Source organism: Lolium rigidum, chromosome 3 (assembly GCF_022539505.1).
Source record: "Lolium rigidum isolate FL_2022 chromosome 3, APGP_CSIRO_Lrig_0.1, whole genome shotgun sequence".
NCBI classification, from domain to species: Eukaryota; Viridiplantae; Streptophyta; class Magnoliopsida; order Poales; family Poaceae; genus Lolium; species Lolium rigidum.
Genome location: NC_061510.1, coordinates 282,212,414 through 282,230,090, shown reverse-complemented (window position 1 = coordinate 282,230,090; position 17,677 = coordinate 282,212,414). Strand labels below are relative to the sequence as shown.

Below are 17,677 nucleotides of genomic sequence, written 5' to 3'. Positions count from 1 at the left end.
TCGTGCCTAGCTCAACTGAAAATTAATTAAGATACATGGCCAGATTCGACTGTTCGAGTCATTCAGTCATACTCGTGCCTAGCCCTATAGTACTCGCCACTGTAGTCGTCGTAGTCGCTGTCATCATCGTCGCTGGCATCGGGGTCGCGGTAGTCAAACCTCGGCGGGAGAGCATGCGTGGGCTGGGACTGAGGGTAGCGCAGGCGGGGGCCACGGTGGGCCATGACGCCCTGGAGAGTCCGGTCGCGCCACCACAGCCGACGGCCGGCCTCGTTGAAGTTCGAAGGAGGCGGGCCGCCCTCCTCGTGCCTGGCGAGCGCCCTCTCACGCCGATTGATGAAGAAGCTTTCCCAAGTCGGGCTATAGTCGGGATGCCACTGGGGATTCCTCCGCTGCTCTAGCGTGAGCTCGAAGTAGTAGTGGTTCGTGATGGCCATCTCGCGCGCCACACCTAGAGGGACAGGAGGGACCGGTACCCCTCCGACGCTCAGCAACCAGCCGGTAGGGACGCGGTAGCCCGGCAGGCAGGGGTAGTTCGACGCGCAAAGCGCCTCCGCCTCCCGGAGGGTTAGAGATACGATGGAAGCCATGTGACCCGGTGATGAGGTTTGCGAGATATGAGTCTAGATGTGATATGTAAATGGAGGCCAAGCCAACATATATATAGTGAAAAAATGGCGGGAGGACAGAGGCGGGAAGCGGTGGAAAGCGCGGGAAGAAAAATAGGCGGGAACGCAGGTGGCGCCAAAACTCGTCGGTGGGATAAGGACGTGTGGGTAACCTTTAGTCCCGACCGGTGGGTACAACCGGGACTAAAGATCCTTTTTTGTGTCATCTAACAAAACTGTCGGTGGGATAAGGACGTGTGGGTAACCTTTAGTCCCGGCTGGTGGGTACAACCGGGACTAAAGATGTCGGCGAGATAAGAACGCATGGGTGGACGCACCGCTCGATGAGATAAAGCATGTAGTGCACGACGCCCGTCGAAGGAACAAGACAAAGTAGAAGAGGTGCCGTGCCTATAAAAGGAGCATCGATACGCCTTGCCAAGTAGATCAACAAGCCAAGCGAGTTTCATTCCCATGGATGAAGGGAAGGGTTGGGAAATCTCCGTGGCGCAGCTTCTCGAAGATGTCGTTGGTGCACACGCCCTACGACATCTTCGGAAGCTGCTCCTCGGAATTTTTCCCTGCAAGCCCCTAAACGACTACATCTCATCTAACGGTGTTGGGGAAAGGGTTGGGAAATCTCCGTGGCGCAGTTTCTCGAAGATGTCGTTGGTGCACACACCCTACGGCATCTTCGAAGCTCGCGCCTTGGAATTTTTCCCTGCAAGCCCCTAAACGACTACATCTCATCTAACAGTGTTGGGGAAAGGGTTGGGAAATCTCCCGTGGCGCAGTTTCTCGAAGATGTCGTTGGTGCACACGCCCTACGGCATCTTCAGAAACTGCGCCTTGGAATTTTTCCCTGCAAGCCCCTAAACGACTACATCTCATCTAACAGTGTTGGGGAAAGGGTTGGGAAATCTCCCGTGGCGCAGTTTCTCGAAGATGTCGTTGGTGCACACGCCCTACGGCATCTTCGGAAACTGCGCGTTGGAATTTTTTCCTGCAAGCCCCTGAACGACTACATCTCATCTAACAGTGTTGGGGAAAGGGTTGGGAAATCTCCCGTGGCGCATCTCCACTTTTAATATCTTACATACAGTTACATGATTACACAAAAATAAATGGGAAATTGATTGCCATGTTGAGATACTCATTTGTGCCATGAACATTCTTCAATTAACTTGATGATGGAGCATCTTCATCATTTAATTAATCTTCTTCGGCTGTAACCATGGAGCATCTTCATCATTTAACTTGATGCTTGGATCAATGTTCACTCGAAGGGTGGAATTTCATCAAACTGATTATAATCTTCCGACATGTCCGTCTTGTCCTCCACTCCCACGATGTTTCTTTTTCCGTAAAGAACTATGTGGCGCTTTGGCTCATCGTTTGATGTATTTGTTTCCTTATGTTTCCTTTTTCTTGGTTTGGTAGACATATCCTTCACATAGAAAACCTGGGCCACATCCTTGGCTAGGACGAATGGTTCGTCTCTATACCCAAGATTGTTGAGATCCACTGTTGTCATTCCATACAACTTGTCTACCCGAACCCCGCCTCTGTTTTGTTGACCCATTTGCACCTAAACAAAGGGACCTTAAAAGAAGGTCCATAGTCAAGTTCCCATATATCCTCTATGTAACCATAATATGTGTCATTTGGGCCTTCATTCATTATTGCATCAAACCGGACACCACTGTTTTGGTTGGTGCTCTTTTTATCTTGGGCGATCGTGTAAAATGTATTCCCATTTATCTCGTACCCTTGGAAAGTCACTACGATCGAAGATGGTGTCCGGGCCGACAAGTACAAGCTGATCTTCAATATCTTTGTTATTCAGGAGATGTTTTTGCAACCAACCGCCGAAAGTCGACATGTGTTCACGTCTAATCCAATCGTTCGACCGCCCGGGTTCTGGGAGCGTAGAAAGTTCTTGTGGTCACCGATATACGGAGCCACCAAGGTGGAACTTTGTAGAACTATGTAGTGTGCTTGAGTCAAAGAAATCCCGTCCCTACATATCATTGATTTCCTTCCTAGCGTGCCTTTTCCACTTAGTCTCCCTTCATGTCGCGATTCAGGAACACCAATCGGCTTAAGGTCAGGAATAAAGTCAACACAGAATTCAATGACCTCCTCTGTTCCATAGCCCTTGGAGATGCTTCCTTCTGGCCTAGCACGATTATGAACATATTTCTTCAAAACTCCCATGAACCTCTCGAAGGGGAACATATTGTGTAGAAACACAGGACCGAGAATGGAAATCTCATCGACCAGGTGAACGAGGAGATGTGTCATAATATTGAAGAAGGATGGTGGGAACACCAGCTCAAAACTAACGAGACATTGGACCACATCATTCCGCAACCTCGGTAGAATTTCTGGATTTATTACCTTCTGAGAAATTGCATTGAGGAATGCACATAGCTTCACAATGGGCAGTCGAACATTTTCCGGTAGAAGCCCCCTCAATGCAATCGGAAGCAACCATGTCATTATCACGTGACAGTCATGAGACCTCCCTTTATATTGGACATAGCTTCCTCTTAATTATTGTCAGCAACTTTCCAAATCCTGAGTCAGTGACACCGTTCTCTGCCTTCCATTGCAACAATTCCAGTGTGCTGCCTAGCTTTTTATGGCCATCTTCGCAAGTTGGGTATAACAATTTGTTGTGATCTTCTATCATCTTGTCGAAGGCCAACCTTTCCTTTTCAGTTTCACATTCTCTCCTTGCATCAGCAATGGCCCGGCCAAGATCATCATCGGCGAGGCTCATCCGGTGCCTCTTGATCTTCTACTTCATTGTCTTCATTGCCTTCTGCAGTATCATCGTATTCGGGAAATTGGGATAACCGTCATCATCCTCTTCCTCTTCGTCATTGTCTTCCATCATAACCCCTCTTTCTCCGTGCTTGGTCCAACAATAGTAACTCGGGCATGAAACCGGATCGCGAAGGTGGTCTGTGAATGAGACTCGAGTGAGCGTAATTTACGGTATTCTCGCAGTCCACACATGGACAATACATGAAGCCACCATGTTTGTTTGCCTCCGCCACAGCCATAAAATTATCCGGGCCCGCAGATGAACTCGTCAAACCGTTCGGTCAATGTACATCCATTGCCGATTCATCCGCATGATATAATTAAGCTGATCAAAACCATTACGGAACATCACGATGTATATATACACATGCATTTTATCAATTGCGGATGAAAAGGATAAAGTTGTTAACCTCGATGAAGAAGAAAAAAGCAAGTTAAGTGTGGCTTGATTTGTGTAAACTCAAGTGGCAAATCCTCTTAAGCATTTCATCGAACACCTCTTGTGCATGTGAAGAAGAGAGGAAAGCAATACACCCCTCTTGTGAAGATAGTGAAAAAATGGCCAAGTGTGGCTCACACTTGGGCAGGGGCAAGGTTATATAGCCAGAGGCGGGGCCTTTGGACCCGGTTTGTATTACAAACCGGGACTAAAGGGTTCCCCACGACTGACACGGCCCGCGGCGCCTGCGGTGGACGCTTTAGTCCCGGTTTGTATACAAACCGGGTCCAAAGGCCACTACGGGACGAGCGCCAGCGGGTAGGGTCGTCCCGGCGAGAACGAACCGGGACCAATGCCCCCATTGGACCCGGTTTGGTTCAGCACTGGGACATTTGCTTGGGACCAAAGGCCTCTTCTCCACTAGTGTACTTCATAGGAAGCTTACAAACTTACAAATTGAACAGATCAGAACATAAAGCCATTGTATTAATGGCCCCACCAATGTTAATAATCTCACTCTTCATGTAGTTTATCTTTAAGCCTAGCATCATCCCAAACATATACAAAAGTAACATAAGGTTACTAGCTTGCTCAGGGTCCTGATTGATACACAAAATTGTATCATCAGCACTTCGTAACACAACGGCACCCTTATCAATCAAATAAGGAGCAAAACCAATGATAAGGTTATTTTCCTGAGCCTGTAAAACCATCTTAGTAAGGCATTGAAATGCAATGTTAAAAATGGTGGGAGAAAAGGGTCTCATTGTCTCACCCATTTAGCACTCTGAAAAATATAAGCCCATAACATTGTTCAGTTTCACACTAGCGGTACCATTATGCAAAAAAAAAGAAAGATCAAGAGCACCATTGCTCAGAAAACCCTCTTGCTCCGCGGCAGTCAATCAAGAAATCCTTAATCTTGAGAATGTCTCAAACTTGATTCTTAACATGAGGATGATGCATCAATTCATGTAAGGACAACAGTCCATCCGTAATATGTCTTCTTTTAATAAAGGCATTTTGATGATATCGGATATGGATACCTTAATACGGATTCATGACCGAGTTCGACGCGAAAATTATCCTATTCGTTGATACACCTAATCCAGATGGGTGCATAAGAGCAGCCTATCCTCATTTCAGAAAACACAAGGACCCACTGATTACACCCGACAAACAAATATGTAGCTGGGTTTATTGCAAGAGAATTATTTATTGAAATGCTGTTGTGATAACCTGTACGTGCGCAACAATGTTTCTCCCTAAGAAAAGACGGGATTCTGTTCAATGGCGCAGGTGCACATCTTCTTCAGTTTTTGATTTGTGAAGTGTACTTCACACCAAAACGCGATAGACAAGTGTGTCCACCAATGGCACAGAAGCGACGCGGCGGACGCACCTGGCACCCAACCATGGTTGATGCTCGTTGCTCCCCCATCTCCATGTGCGGCCGCCGGCTGGGGCGGATTGTGGTGGGCAGACGACGTCGGTCGACAAAGTCATGGCTTTCCTTCAGGATCAGCGAGGACAAGGTCATGTGTGGAGAAATCCATCCGATGTTTACACATTCCTCAGCATCACACGCGTACAGAAGCCATGGAGAAGACGAAGCCGGCAAACTCCGGCGGAGGGGGCACCACGGTCCAGTTTTTGGACTTAACATCGAACACCCAGAGCGCGTGCCCGCCGGACTCGATGGCGCCGGTGACCACCACCCGCTCGCCCCCTCCGACGGCCACCGCCCGCGCAGTGCCGGCCTTGAGCCCCGGAGGGTAGGGCCCCACCTCGATCCAGCCTCGGCGCTCCCCGCGCCACTCCATCATGGCCGTGCCCTCGATGCACCACACCCGGCCGCGCACCACCACGTGCGCCGCCGACGGCGGGGCGCGCACGCGCTCCAAGCGGCGCCACTCGCCGGTCGCCGGGTCGAACCACTCCGCGTCGCGCTCGAACCCGCCCTGCCGGCCCGTGCGGTACCCGCTCACGGCCATGAACTTGTCGCCGGCGACGGTGGCCATGCCGTCGCACTCGTCGCGCTCCTCCGACATGTCCGGCAGCGGGTCCCAGCCATCGGCCTCCACGTTGTACGCCTCTGCGGTTTTGAGCGCGTTCTTGAGCTTGTCGTGGCCGCCGGCCACATAGATCTTGCCACCCGCCTCGGCGCACGCGAAGAAGGACCGCGCCGACCGCATCGGCGTGCCCTTGTGCCACACGCCTGTGGCAGCGTCAAGAACGTGGACGTCCGCCACGGGCTCGAAGGTCTTCGAGTCCCAGCCGCCCATCACCGCCAGGCGGGTGCCCACGGCCGCGCACTGCGCGAACATCGGCATCGGCGGCGCCGCGCGCTCGCGGTGCCACTCGCCGGTGGTGACGTTGTAAACGGCCACCCCGTAGGCCGAAGAGTCGTCCTTGGGGGCGTCGTCCCCGGCGGCCGGGCTGCCGAACTGCAGGAGGTACACCAGATCCTCGTTCGCGCCGGCCTCGGCGCGCGCCATGGCGAACTCCGGCGCCGCGGCGGCGCTCTTCCACCCTCGGCACACCCGCCGCATGGAGCGGAAGGCGTCGTGCGGGACGCGCGCCAGGCAGTCGACGGCGATGTCGTCCGGCATCCCCGGGATGAGCTCGATGTGCTCGACCATGCACTCTTCCACACGGCTCTTTGAGTTCCTCATTTTCACTTTCTTTCGAGAGATTGATGCTTTGCTTCTCGATACGGATGGCTCACTCACCTCCTCTGCCTCGGCTTAAATAGAGAGGAAGGCTAAGCAAATATAAAATGTAACAACTTGATGATAATAATAAAAAGCTACATGTGATTGTCTATTACAACAAAACCACGATGAGATTGGTAGTAAAATTTTATCTTGTGTTCTCAGGCTGGACACAAAAGTTGATATTGATAGGAATTGTAAACCATGGGTGTTATGTTTTTTTTTTTGTTTTTTTTTTTGCTAAATAGAAGACTCAAAGTCTTACTTTTCTTAAGGTGCTATAAAGTGAGAGGGGTCATATACAACTAAAAACATACTCGCATTTGTTATTAACTTCGTGTTCAGTTAAATTTTACACCATTTAATTTACACCGTGATTTGTACTAATCATGATTTGCAACATGATTTGCAACCGAAATTTGATGACATCATCTGACTGAGGATGAATATAGTTCCTAATCGACTGAAAAAGAGTCATACCCTTTGTTTTCACGGGGAAACCAAAACCAATTTGTTTTGGAAAAGGTTGTTTCTAGATCTGTTTGCCTACCATTTCAGCATCAGGAAACATCGAACAATCATTGAAATAATTTGCTCGAGTTCATCAATAACACCATATGAGGTGCCGGTGTATGTTAGTGGGTAGAACTATCCATTTAAATTGCCTTAGTAGTACATCGACCCAATATTGATTGCTACCAAGGGATATGTTATTGTGGGTTGCCACCTTATTATGGGGTTAAGAACACGTGCTTACGGTGGGTTTTTTTAATAATAAAAGCATAAGCTATGTCTCATGATCCGTAAGAAACATATAATTGCAAGATTTTACTACTATACTGTATATTGAAGTGATACTTATCACTTTACTTGTCATCTATACAATGCATCATAATTGGCATATCGATGTTTTGCACACAAACAAACAACCAAACTTGAAGCAATGCATCATTGCACATGCCAGTCGAGCCATTAACTCATAATATTGCATTATTTGTGCATTTCTTTCTTAACGGGCATCCAAAGTGAAATATATGGTAGATTTAACACACTATTGTATAGCGACATAATGTTTTAATCACAATTGTCACGTAATGCAGCTACCTGATTCAAATATTATAAAACATTCTAAGTGAAACTTATGCAAGTTTCACGCGACACTAGATGCAAATCATAAAGGCTAGTGATAGATACATGGTTTAGTATGCCACCGCGATATCATCGAATTGCTAGAAGCAAACATAAAAGGCATCAAAAGAAGTGATGTCAAAACCGATACATCACTTCCATGCCACTCACTCGCTAGACTTTGATGATATGGACATCTACGCCTTTGATGTCAAATCGTACATGTCAGTACTCACTACCACATCATTTGCGGTCATAAAGTGGTATCCAACCGCAACAAGTACTTCATTGTGCATGCAAGTCCAACTATGGGAACACTGATGTTCTAGATGCATTTCGTGCCCTACGGGCACAAAAACTACAAGATATGCTAGGTTATGTATATTATTGTTATATTGTATAACCACTCGAGGAATTACTCGTATTTATCACATCTTGTAGTTGTTCAATTCAGAATGATAAAGGGTTCCCAAGTGAAATCAACGTGAAGTTCCACCGTGATACTGTCAATCCAATCATAATGGCTAGTAATTGAAGCTTGGTTTCATGCAATTGATAGATAAGCAAACATAAAGGCATCCAAAGTGGTGATTGCAAATTTGGCATGCCACTACCATGCCAGATTTTGATCATACTATTAGGCACCATGGTTATAAGTCCATTTCAAGGACTTGGGAAATTGAGAACTGCCGCATAATCTCAAATGTATCTTGTTGCTATCATGTTGCCTCACAAAATGTTGGCTTTAACATCGGTAAGACAACATTTTTATTCTAGAAATTAAATCATTTTTGTCCTATTTGGTAATATGTAGGAACAACCTAGTGGGGAGGGCCACAATGGCACACCCTGCTGAACAGGGTACCAATCTTCCTTTGCAGAAATTTCAACAAGGGCTCCTACCCTTTTGGACTAGTTTAAATTTCGTAAAAAAGAATGCTGACATTTCGGTAAAATTTATAGACAAACAAAAGTAAAAGGTTACCATTTCAACTATTAGGAACGGGTGTGTCTTCACCGTTGACATCCGGAGGATGAAGAGATCAAGAGAGAACGGTGTCGAAGGAAGCAAGCAAGCAATTTTCGTTGGAGGCAACATGCATGTGTATTTTAAAAAAAAAAACTGAAAATAGTGAGTGCATACCTTCTCAACCCGCGTCCAAATTATGAAACATTTCCCAAGTGACCAATTGGATTTTCTTTATATAGAAGCCCACAACAAATGCTATGGTGAATGCCATCTTTGACAAATATGCAATCCAGCCAATGAATCTCCTTTCATTTTTATGTGAATATATGGACAGTCCAAAAGTAACACGGGTTGGGGCACTATCCAACGGCTGGCTTGGCACTTTTTTTTAAACGGAAGTAAAAAACTTTGCCTGGTCTCATTAGTTAAGAAAGAGTTTTAAAGCGACACCATACAAGAGAGCAAACGTTCAAGCAAGAGATCAAAAGGATGCTCGAAAACTAAAGCGCACTCTCCAGGCATGAGTGATCCCAAAAGTTTTGCTCACCCGATGTTCCAGAAGGACATCTCCACTTTGATCTTTGCCATAACGAAGGTATGCATGGTGAAAGTGTTGTGGAAAACTATAACGTTCCTCTCGTTCCATATTTACCATGTATAAGGTGAGCATAATGAGAGACACCAAACGAACTTTCTTCTAGTGCACATGGTGTATTTGATTATATAAGATTTGTGAGCAGTTCTCCTCAAATGCATCTTGTTTTGCTAGAAAAGTAATACTAGTTCCTTGGAAAAATGGTAAATCCAGGAAACCAAGAACCCAAAAAAAAAAAAAAAAAACTGAAAAGTCGACATACAAACCCGCAGCTAAAGGGAAGGTTTTGGCTGGACGAGCGCCCCCAGAAGCTGAAGGGAAAAAACCCTTGCCCAAGTTGCTTCCATCTTGATAAGCACCGCTGATTTTAGACTAGTTCAATTTACTTATTCAGCAATCCAGAAGGCCATGTTGCAAGAGAGATAGAGATGGGCGGTCCTAAATACGGTCGGCACCACGCCGTGAATCTGGCGGCGCGGGTCAACTGGAGAAGTCGTTTGGACAGGCCAGAGGGACCGTGGTTCAGGGAAGTGCATGCGACCGTGGGGGAATACAACTGCGGCGACGACGGATGAAGGCGAGGTGGCGGCAACCGGCGGTAGACACCCGCCGTTGTTTACTTGTTTACTCTGATTCAGCATAGCATGTTCCCGACGGAGCACCTGGTTTGTTTCTCCGATTTCAGCCTTCTTCTTCCTCTGTGACCAAAGAGGCCACATGGCAGCGGCCGATGAAAAATCAAAAAGCTTGGGGGTAACAAATGAATGATGCATCGGCATCTCCCAGATAACAACGACAATAACAGAACAAACGGGCAAGTAAATCTTATCTCTACCTTTGACAAGATGTGGCTGCCGCGAGTGCATTTTATTTTTCCCAACTTGCATGTGTTGCTCTCCTCTCACCCAGAGAATCACGGACAAGACGACATACAAGCGCCCAACTTTCCACGCACAAGGAAAAGTAAAAAAACGATCCGGTCCATGACAACGAGCCTTTTTGCCTCGATAGGATGGTGATCTTCACTTGTCTCGCTGCAATTTTCAATCCAGTGTTCTGTCTTCTCATGTAGAAAACCACTTCCTCCGTTTCATATTAACTGTGTCAGATTTACCTAGATACGGCACATACAGTTTAACCGAGGTTCTATTCGGGGGAGTGCATTTTCTTTTCCAACTTGCATGTTGCTCTCACTCGGAGAATCATCGCAGACAAAACGACATACGCGCACCCAACTTTCCACGCACAATGAAAAGGAAAATGATCTGGTCCATGACGGTGAACTTTGGATCATATCAATGGCATCCATGACAATGAACCTTTAATTTTTTCGATAAAGAATGAACCTTTAATTTTGTGCCTGGATCAGCATGGTGATCGTGCTTGTCTCAAGTTGACAACATAGGGATACACGCATGGCCTATAAACCCAATCGAAGTGAGTAGAAAAGCATTTGGTGATTAATTGTGAGTTTGAGAAGGCATGGTCGGGAAGGTGGTATCATGACTCCATCATGATAAGAATAGAAGCAAGGCAAGGGAGCCAAACAAGATAAGAAGAAGTGAAGTGCGGTTCATCTGCTCATCATGTGAGGCGGAGGGAGACCAGTCGCCATCATCTTATTTTTTGAACCTATCATCTTGAGCTAGCTGGAGCGGGAATCCCAGCCGACCAGCCCACCGATCATGGATGGCGCCGTCAATCATCCACAGCTTAATTTGGCCTTTTGGTTCCAGCAAACAGACGGCGTACTTTTGTATACCGTGGGCCCAGTTTGGTGGGCAGCAGTTCGGCTAGATCTGGAGGGGGCTGAGTGAGCACTGATGCTGCACTGCATGCTCACTTGACGCTTCGCCACACAAAGGACATGATCAGGGCACGGCTGTGCTTCTAGAACCTTTATCCTCTTGGGGAGATAAGTTGTCGATTTGGCCAGAACACTTTGTGTTATTGATTCCAGGAGCACTAGCTTGTTAAGCTGGTAAAGGATGCTTTCTCTCTCGGATCTGCCTATATGGCCACTCGGATCGTTTCGGGGAGAGCACGTACTGCGTTATACAAGAAAGCTTTAACCCTTTTCTCGTTGCTCTGAGAAAAAATCACATTTTATTTCCAAAAATAAGAACTTCTATAGAGTGAACCGATCTCAACGAGTAAACTATAAGGTTTAAGCTTTATAAGTGCTAGGAAAATTTACATTTTCATGATACTGATAGAGGCGGAGAAAGTCATTCTGACTGCGATCGGAGGTTTGCAATGACATAGAGGTGTATTACTTGCGATAAAGACTTGCTACACCGGTTCTTCCTATGTGTCGAGTGTTTGATGACTTGTAATAGTGGACTTGGCAAGAGGGGTGGTCAGATTGGTGGATTGCATTTTTGGTGGTTCTATTCGAGTATCCGATAGCGATTTTCAGGGTGAACTTACAAGGTATGGTCATTATTGGTTGTACCTAATAGTGGTCTTGCTAAAAGCATTGTTTTGTGAAGTTGGACTTTCTAGAGGGTGAAAACCAAAGATATTCGATCGGGCGACGCAACGCTTGTGCATTATTTCCTTATTAAAGGTGTTGCTTTTGATGAATCTCTTTTGTAGTCCGGGTGTTGTCTTAGGTTGTGGATGGAGTGCTGTTGTTGCGGGTGTTTTATCACAGTGACGAGTGTCTTTTTTTTAGAAACACAGTACAAACGCGGACGCTCACATACACGCGCATAAACTTACCCATATGAATGCACATCCTAACCCTATGAGCACCTTTGGAAGACTGAGCCGGCGGATCGGATCCTGAAATTGACGAAGTCACCACAGGCGCCTCGCTGTCAACGGGAACGTCGCCTCCTACTGAAAGAATATTGCACCTTTATGAGACACACATATATCAAACCTGGGGTTTAAACTCTGGTGGGCTGGCTAACCACCCAACTTCAGGTTGGTTATTTATCCATTTTTCATTTCTTTTGTCTTGGCTATGCTCACCCTTGATGTCTTTGGACATATTGTTCTTGCAGGGGTCCAGAATGAAGACTGCGAGGAGAACATGTCCTCCACCGTAGGCCAAAACTCAAAATAGCACTCAAGTCTGTTTATCTGAGCCATAATCTCTTGATTCATCGACTTTGTCAGGTATCCCATCAGAGGGTAAACTCGAGCAAGCCAGGTCGCATAGGGCATGTTTGGAATTTTGATCTTCTTCTTGTCTTCATCCTCAATCTCCATGGTTTTGACCATGTTTGGATTTTTTTGGGGCGGCGGTGGACCAATGGATCCCGATATGCATGGTTTTGTTTAGTTTTGTCGGTGGTGGATCACGGGATACCACGGTCAGGTTGTTGAAGGCGGCGGTGGATCAATGGACCGTGGTACCATGGTTTTGTTTGGTATTGCCGGTGGTGGATCATGGGAGACCACGACCAGGTTGTTGAACGCGGCGGCGGATCACTGGATCACAATATCTATGGTTTTTCCGGTAGTAGATCACGGGAGACCACGGCGCGGTTGTTGAAGGCGGCGGCTGATCGTGGCGAGTTTGTGGGTTTGGGTTTTGCGTGGCAAGACCACTGGGGGATTTTTTTTTTTTTTCGGGTGATATGTCTCGATGTCAAGGAGGAAGCTGCTCGGATACCATGTCGAATTCATGCACTAGTCAATTGTTCCAAAAGTTTAAACTGATGGAAGAAAGGCTACACAATATATTTATATTCAACACCTTGAAACTATGAGTTTCTTAGTTATAGAAAGCACGGTTTTGGGCGCCGTGAGCTTTGAGTAAGCTCAGGATCCAAAACACCGCCGCACTAGTCCTGATCATGACTTTTGATCCAAAACACTGCACTAGTCTTGACCATGAGTTGTCAGTTTAATTTTTGAAGACATTTCTCTTAATTAATAGACTGCATATATCCGCTAGCTTATACCGCGGGTTCCGGTGAAGCGACATCCGGATCATATATAGCTAGTTGTGTGCGCGAGAAGAAGAAGATGAGCAAGGAGTAGAGCTATCCATTGCAGGCGATACGTGTGTGGTTTAGGCGCCCCGCCTCGTACCGATCGATTCATCCACAGGTTAGCTCGTCGTCTTCGTTGTCGTCGAGAGTGATGTCAGGATGGAGAGTTGCACTTGCCTAGCCAACCGGACAACGAGAGGCTAGCTAGCTACATGTCAAAGAAAAATCTACATTATAACTTGGTGTGCCGGGTTGAATACAGAGAACCGATAAGATGACAGCTAGCCACCGACCATATATGCATGTTTTTTTTTCGAAATGGGGAATAAAACCCCGGCTTCTGCATCATGATGATGCACACGGCCTTTATTAAATGTATGATAGTACAAAGTTAAAACACCTCAGGCATCGCCAAGAATTGATACAAGAATCAACCAGCGAAAGAAAACAAAAGAAAACGGACTACACATCACTGTATCCGCCTATTGTGCCGCCAGCCAGCCTGGCACAAGATATCCTGAGCGACCATCTGGAGCCGTGTGCATCCAATAGCCATAGCATCCCGCTGTCCCTCCGGTGACAGAAGAGCCCACAACTGGACCCAATGTGACACCATATGGATAACCTATACTCGAAGACCCATCTCTCAACTGTGCATTTCTCATAGCTTTTTCCATTTGAAGCATATCCCCACCAGGCTGGCCACCCAGTCTAGCACTAGTCCTCACATCAAGCGAAGGCTGAGGGATTCCTCCAAATGCAATAACCTCCTCCATATATGCATGTATGGTTGACATTGTTAGCTCCTAACCATTGTTAGCTTCTATAGAGATGGACATGTAACGTTCTGTCAACCTTTTTTATTTGGAACCAACGAACTCTCATGTACTAATAGAAAGCCTTTGTTTCATCAGAAAAGCAATACTACACACAAGGCAAGGAGGAAAACAAACTGAATGAAATGCCACGTGTTATTGCAGTGGACGGGTTGAAAGAAGAGAATATCCACTGCGGCTTGAAAGCAAAAGTCGTCTCCGGCTCTACAAAGCTAAGCAAGACCACTGATTCACTGAATCAGGTCGGCACAGCAATTCGTCGTTGTCTACACCGCGCGCCGGTGTTTTCCGGCGGGTGGACCCCACCCACGTGCTGCGTCGTCGTGGGCGGGACGTGCTAGTCCCCGTCGGATTTCAGGATAAGCAAAGAGGAATGAGCCACGGTGGCAGCCTGATCCGTGCGGTCGGCAGGTCACGTGACCATACTTGGTTAATCATTCATTCACAGGCACAGTTGATTTTAGGCACAGCTGGACAATGTGAGCTACTACGGTTGATTCCTCACGATAAAGGCCAAAACTGTCATTTAGATCGAGCTGGGGACACTAAATCAGCTGTCCGACCACCTTTGTACGTTTGGTTTAGGTAGCTCAGCAGCCTGACATATTTGGCTTGCCCAGGAGCTGTTTGAAAATATCTTCTCAATTTCATTGGATAAGCCAATATATAAGCGAAAGAGACCATGCAAGTTAATCTTTTTGCAAACAATAGAGGGCTAATTTAGGAAATCAAATGGTTCACACGCAATAGTAACCAACTTATAATGCGAAATGACACAAGTTTAATGCGAAATAGGCATAGAAATATAGATATGCGAGGAAGATCACACATTGGGCTGGAATATGATGGCTCACTTCTTCTCAACTCAAGCCCTTTGTGCCAGATCTATGTGGCTCAAGTCGACCAGCATTATCTGACTGTTCTCCGTGAGCAACTTGGCATCGGACTCCCTCTTTTGGAATTCAATAGCTTGTTTTCTGAGGTCGGTGAAGGTGGCACAAGTGGCCTCTTACACTCGGCGCCGCTTCTCCTCCCTCTTGACAAGGGGTTCCTCCTTCTCATCCATCTCCGCCTTTAAGGTCTCACTAAATACAAGTATCGAAGCATCGCGCTTGAGATCATCCTTGGTGACTCCTTGGTCGAGATGGAAGGACACCATTTCCTGGGGCGTTGGGTTGGCCTGAAGTTCCACGGCTGTCCATTGACGTTACGGCTAAAATTTCTCTCTTGCCAACCACCAACGCGTTTTATGTGCAATCAAAAAGTTGATCCCGAATCATTAATACAAGGGGAGGGAGACTTGTTTTAAAGGGTCATGAATTTGTTTTTAAGGGTAGGTTCAATTTACAAAATTTGAAATACACTAGTTTCATGTAAAATTAAAAAACACCATTTATTTTACAAGTTCGAGAACCGGCACCGGCGCGACGCACTAGTGAAGAAGATTGCGGGAGGTTTGGTATACATGGACACCATAGATATCTTTTTCAAAAGGAAAATCAAATATCTAATATCTAAGTTTTTAAATGATTTTTATTGAAGATGGCGATGTATATCACAAACATGGAAATAAAGTGTATTTTGTGGTAGATGGAAAGGAAAAAATATGTGGATTTGAATCCATATTTCTGAATATCCTAAAATACCTGGTTTTGTCATTTTTGTGGTTTTTTTCGAAATGGGGGTATTCCCCGGCTTGTGCATCGGCCTTTTCTTAGAAATTCAAAGTAGCATTGTTTACAACTCACACATCATCAAGGATTGATACAAGAATCAATCATCGAAAGAGTAACATATTATAACTACAAATCAACATAACCTTCTAGTATGTCGCCAACCAGCCTGGCACAAGATATCCTGAGCGACCATCAGGAGACATGTGCATCCAGAAACCATGACATCCCGCTGTCCCTCCGGAGAGAGCAGGGCCCAAAGCTGGACCCAATGGAAAACCATATGGATAACCTGCAAGAAATGAAAAGAGGATTTTTTCATTAAAAATTATATAATTCCTGCTCCTCCAAATAGACCAACATAAAGCAGAAACCTCAATCCGGATATACGCTTTAGATTGTCTATCTACTCCATTTAACCAATTACCAAACATATTGGTAATATTGGTGGGAGGTGGAAGATCATAGGTAAAATTAACTGTACGCCATAAGAGCTTAGCTAAAGGGCATTCAATAAAAAAGTGTCGGATGGTCTCCTGTTCCCCACAGAAAACACATTTTGTACACTCATTTCAATGAAGTTTAGCTAGATTGTCATTAGTTAGCAACACCTTATTACTCAAGAACCACATAGAAATCTTAATTTTTAGCGGAATTTTAACCTTTCATAGATATTTTCTCAGAAAGGGGGTATGGTCACACATAAGATCTTCATACATCGACTTCACTGTAAAAAAACCATTTGGTGTTAACTTCCTGACAAAACGATCTTCCTCTTCATTCAAATGTACAGCCATGAGTTTCCGACATAATTGCAACCACAAAGTCCATTTATTACCATTTAACACTCTTCTAAATGTAATATTCAGCGGTGATTGTCCTAACACATGTGCAACTGTGACATTCTTATGATGGAAAATATTATATAGCGACGAATATTGTTGAGCCAATGGACTCTTCCCTAATCAGGTATCTTTCCAGAAGCGGATCTGCAATCCATTACCCACTCTGAAAAAACCCCTAAAAAAGAACTCATGTTTGACCTCCATTAGACCTTTCCAGAATGGAGAGTCAGTCGGTTTAGCTTGAACCTCCGATAATGTTTTCTGTCTTAGGTATTTGTTATGTGGAAATTCCTTCCACACCCCATCCTCATTAAGAAGTTTAAAAAGCCATTTACTCAATAAACATCTGTTTTTGATTTCAAGAACTTCAATACCTAAGTCCCCTTGACCCTTCGGTCTACAAACAATGTTCCATTTTGTAAGACGGTATTTTCTTTTGTTTTCGTCGGACTGCCAAAAGAATCTAGATCTATAGAAGTCCAAACATTTCCTTACCCCAACAGGTATTTGATGGAAAGACAACATAAACATCGGTAAGCTAGTTAATACTGATTTAATAAGCACTAACCTATCACCATAGGATAGTAACTTCCCTTTCCAGCATCCTAATTTACTCTCAAACCGTGTTTCTACCGGATACTAATCTGCATTCCTGAGTTTTTTTGTAATGGATTGGAATACCTAAGTATCTAAAAGGAAGTTGTCCAACATCACATCCAAAGATCTGTTTGTACTGGTCTTCCTCCTCCTTTGCCTTTCCGAAACAAAAAATCTCACTTTTATGAAAATTAATCTTGAGTACCGATAATTCTTCAAAAAGACACAAAATTAGTTTCATGTTGACAACTTTGTTGATGTCATGTTCCAAAAAAAAGGATAGTATCATCAGCCTATTGTAGTATAGAGAGACCTCCTTCAACAAAATGAGGAATTAATCCTCCGACTTGACCATCCTCTTTGGCTCGTTCAATTAAGATGGAAAGCATATCCACTACAATATTAAAAAGCATTGGAGACAAAGGGTCCCATTGCCTTAGACCTTTTTTTTGTTTGGAAATAATGACCAATGTCATCATTTACCTTCATCCCA

The 17,677-nt window shown here is 45.4% G+C and overlaps 1 protein-coding gene across 1 annotated transcript; it reads right to left on the bottom strand.

The window, feature by feature from the left end:
* Positions 1-5,420: 5,420 nt before the first annotated feature.
* On the bottom strand, positions 5,421-6,617 carry LOC124699589 (F-box/kelch-repeat protein At2g44130-like). Its single transcript, XM_047231865.1, has one exon. The coding sequence runs from the start codon at positions 6,552-6,554 to the stop codon at positions 5,460-5,462; it is 1,095 nt and encodes a 364-aa protein (XP_047087821.1). The 5' UTR covers positions 6,555-6,617; the 3' UTR covers positions 5,421-5,459.
* Between the last annotated feature and the right edge of the window lie 11,060 nt (positions 6,618-17,677).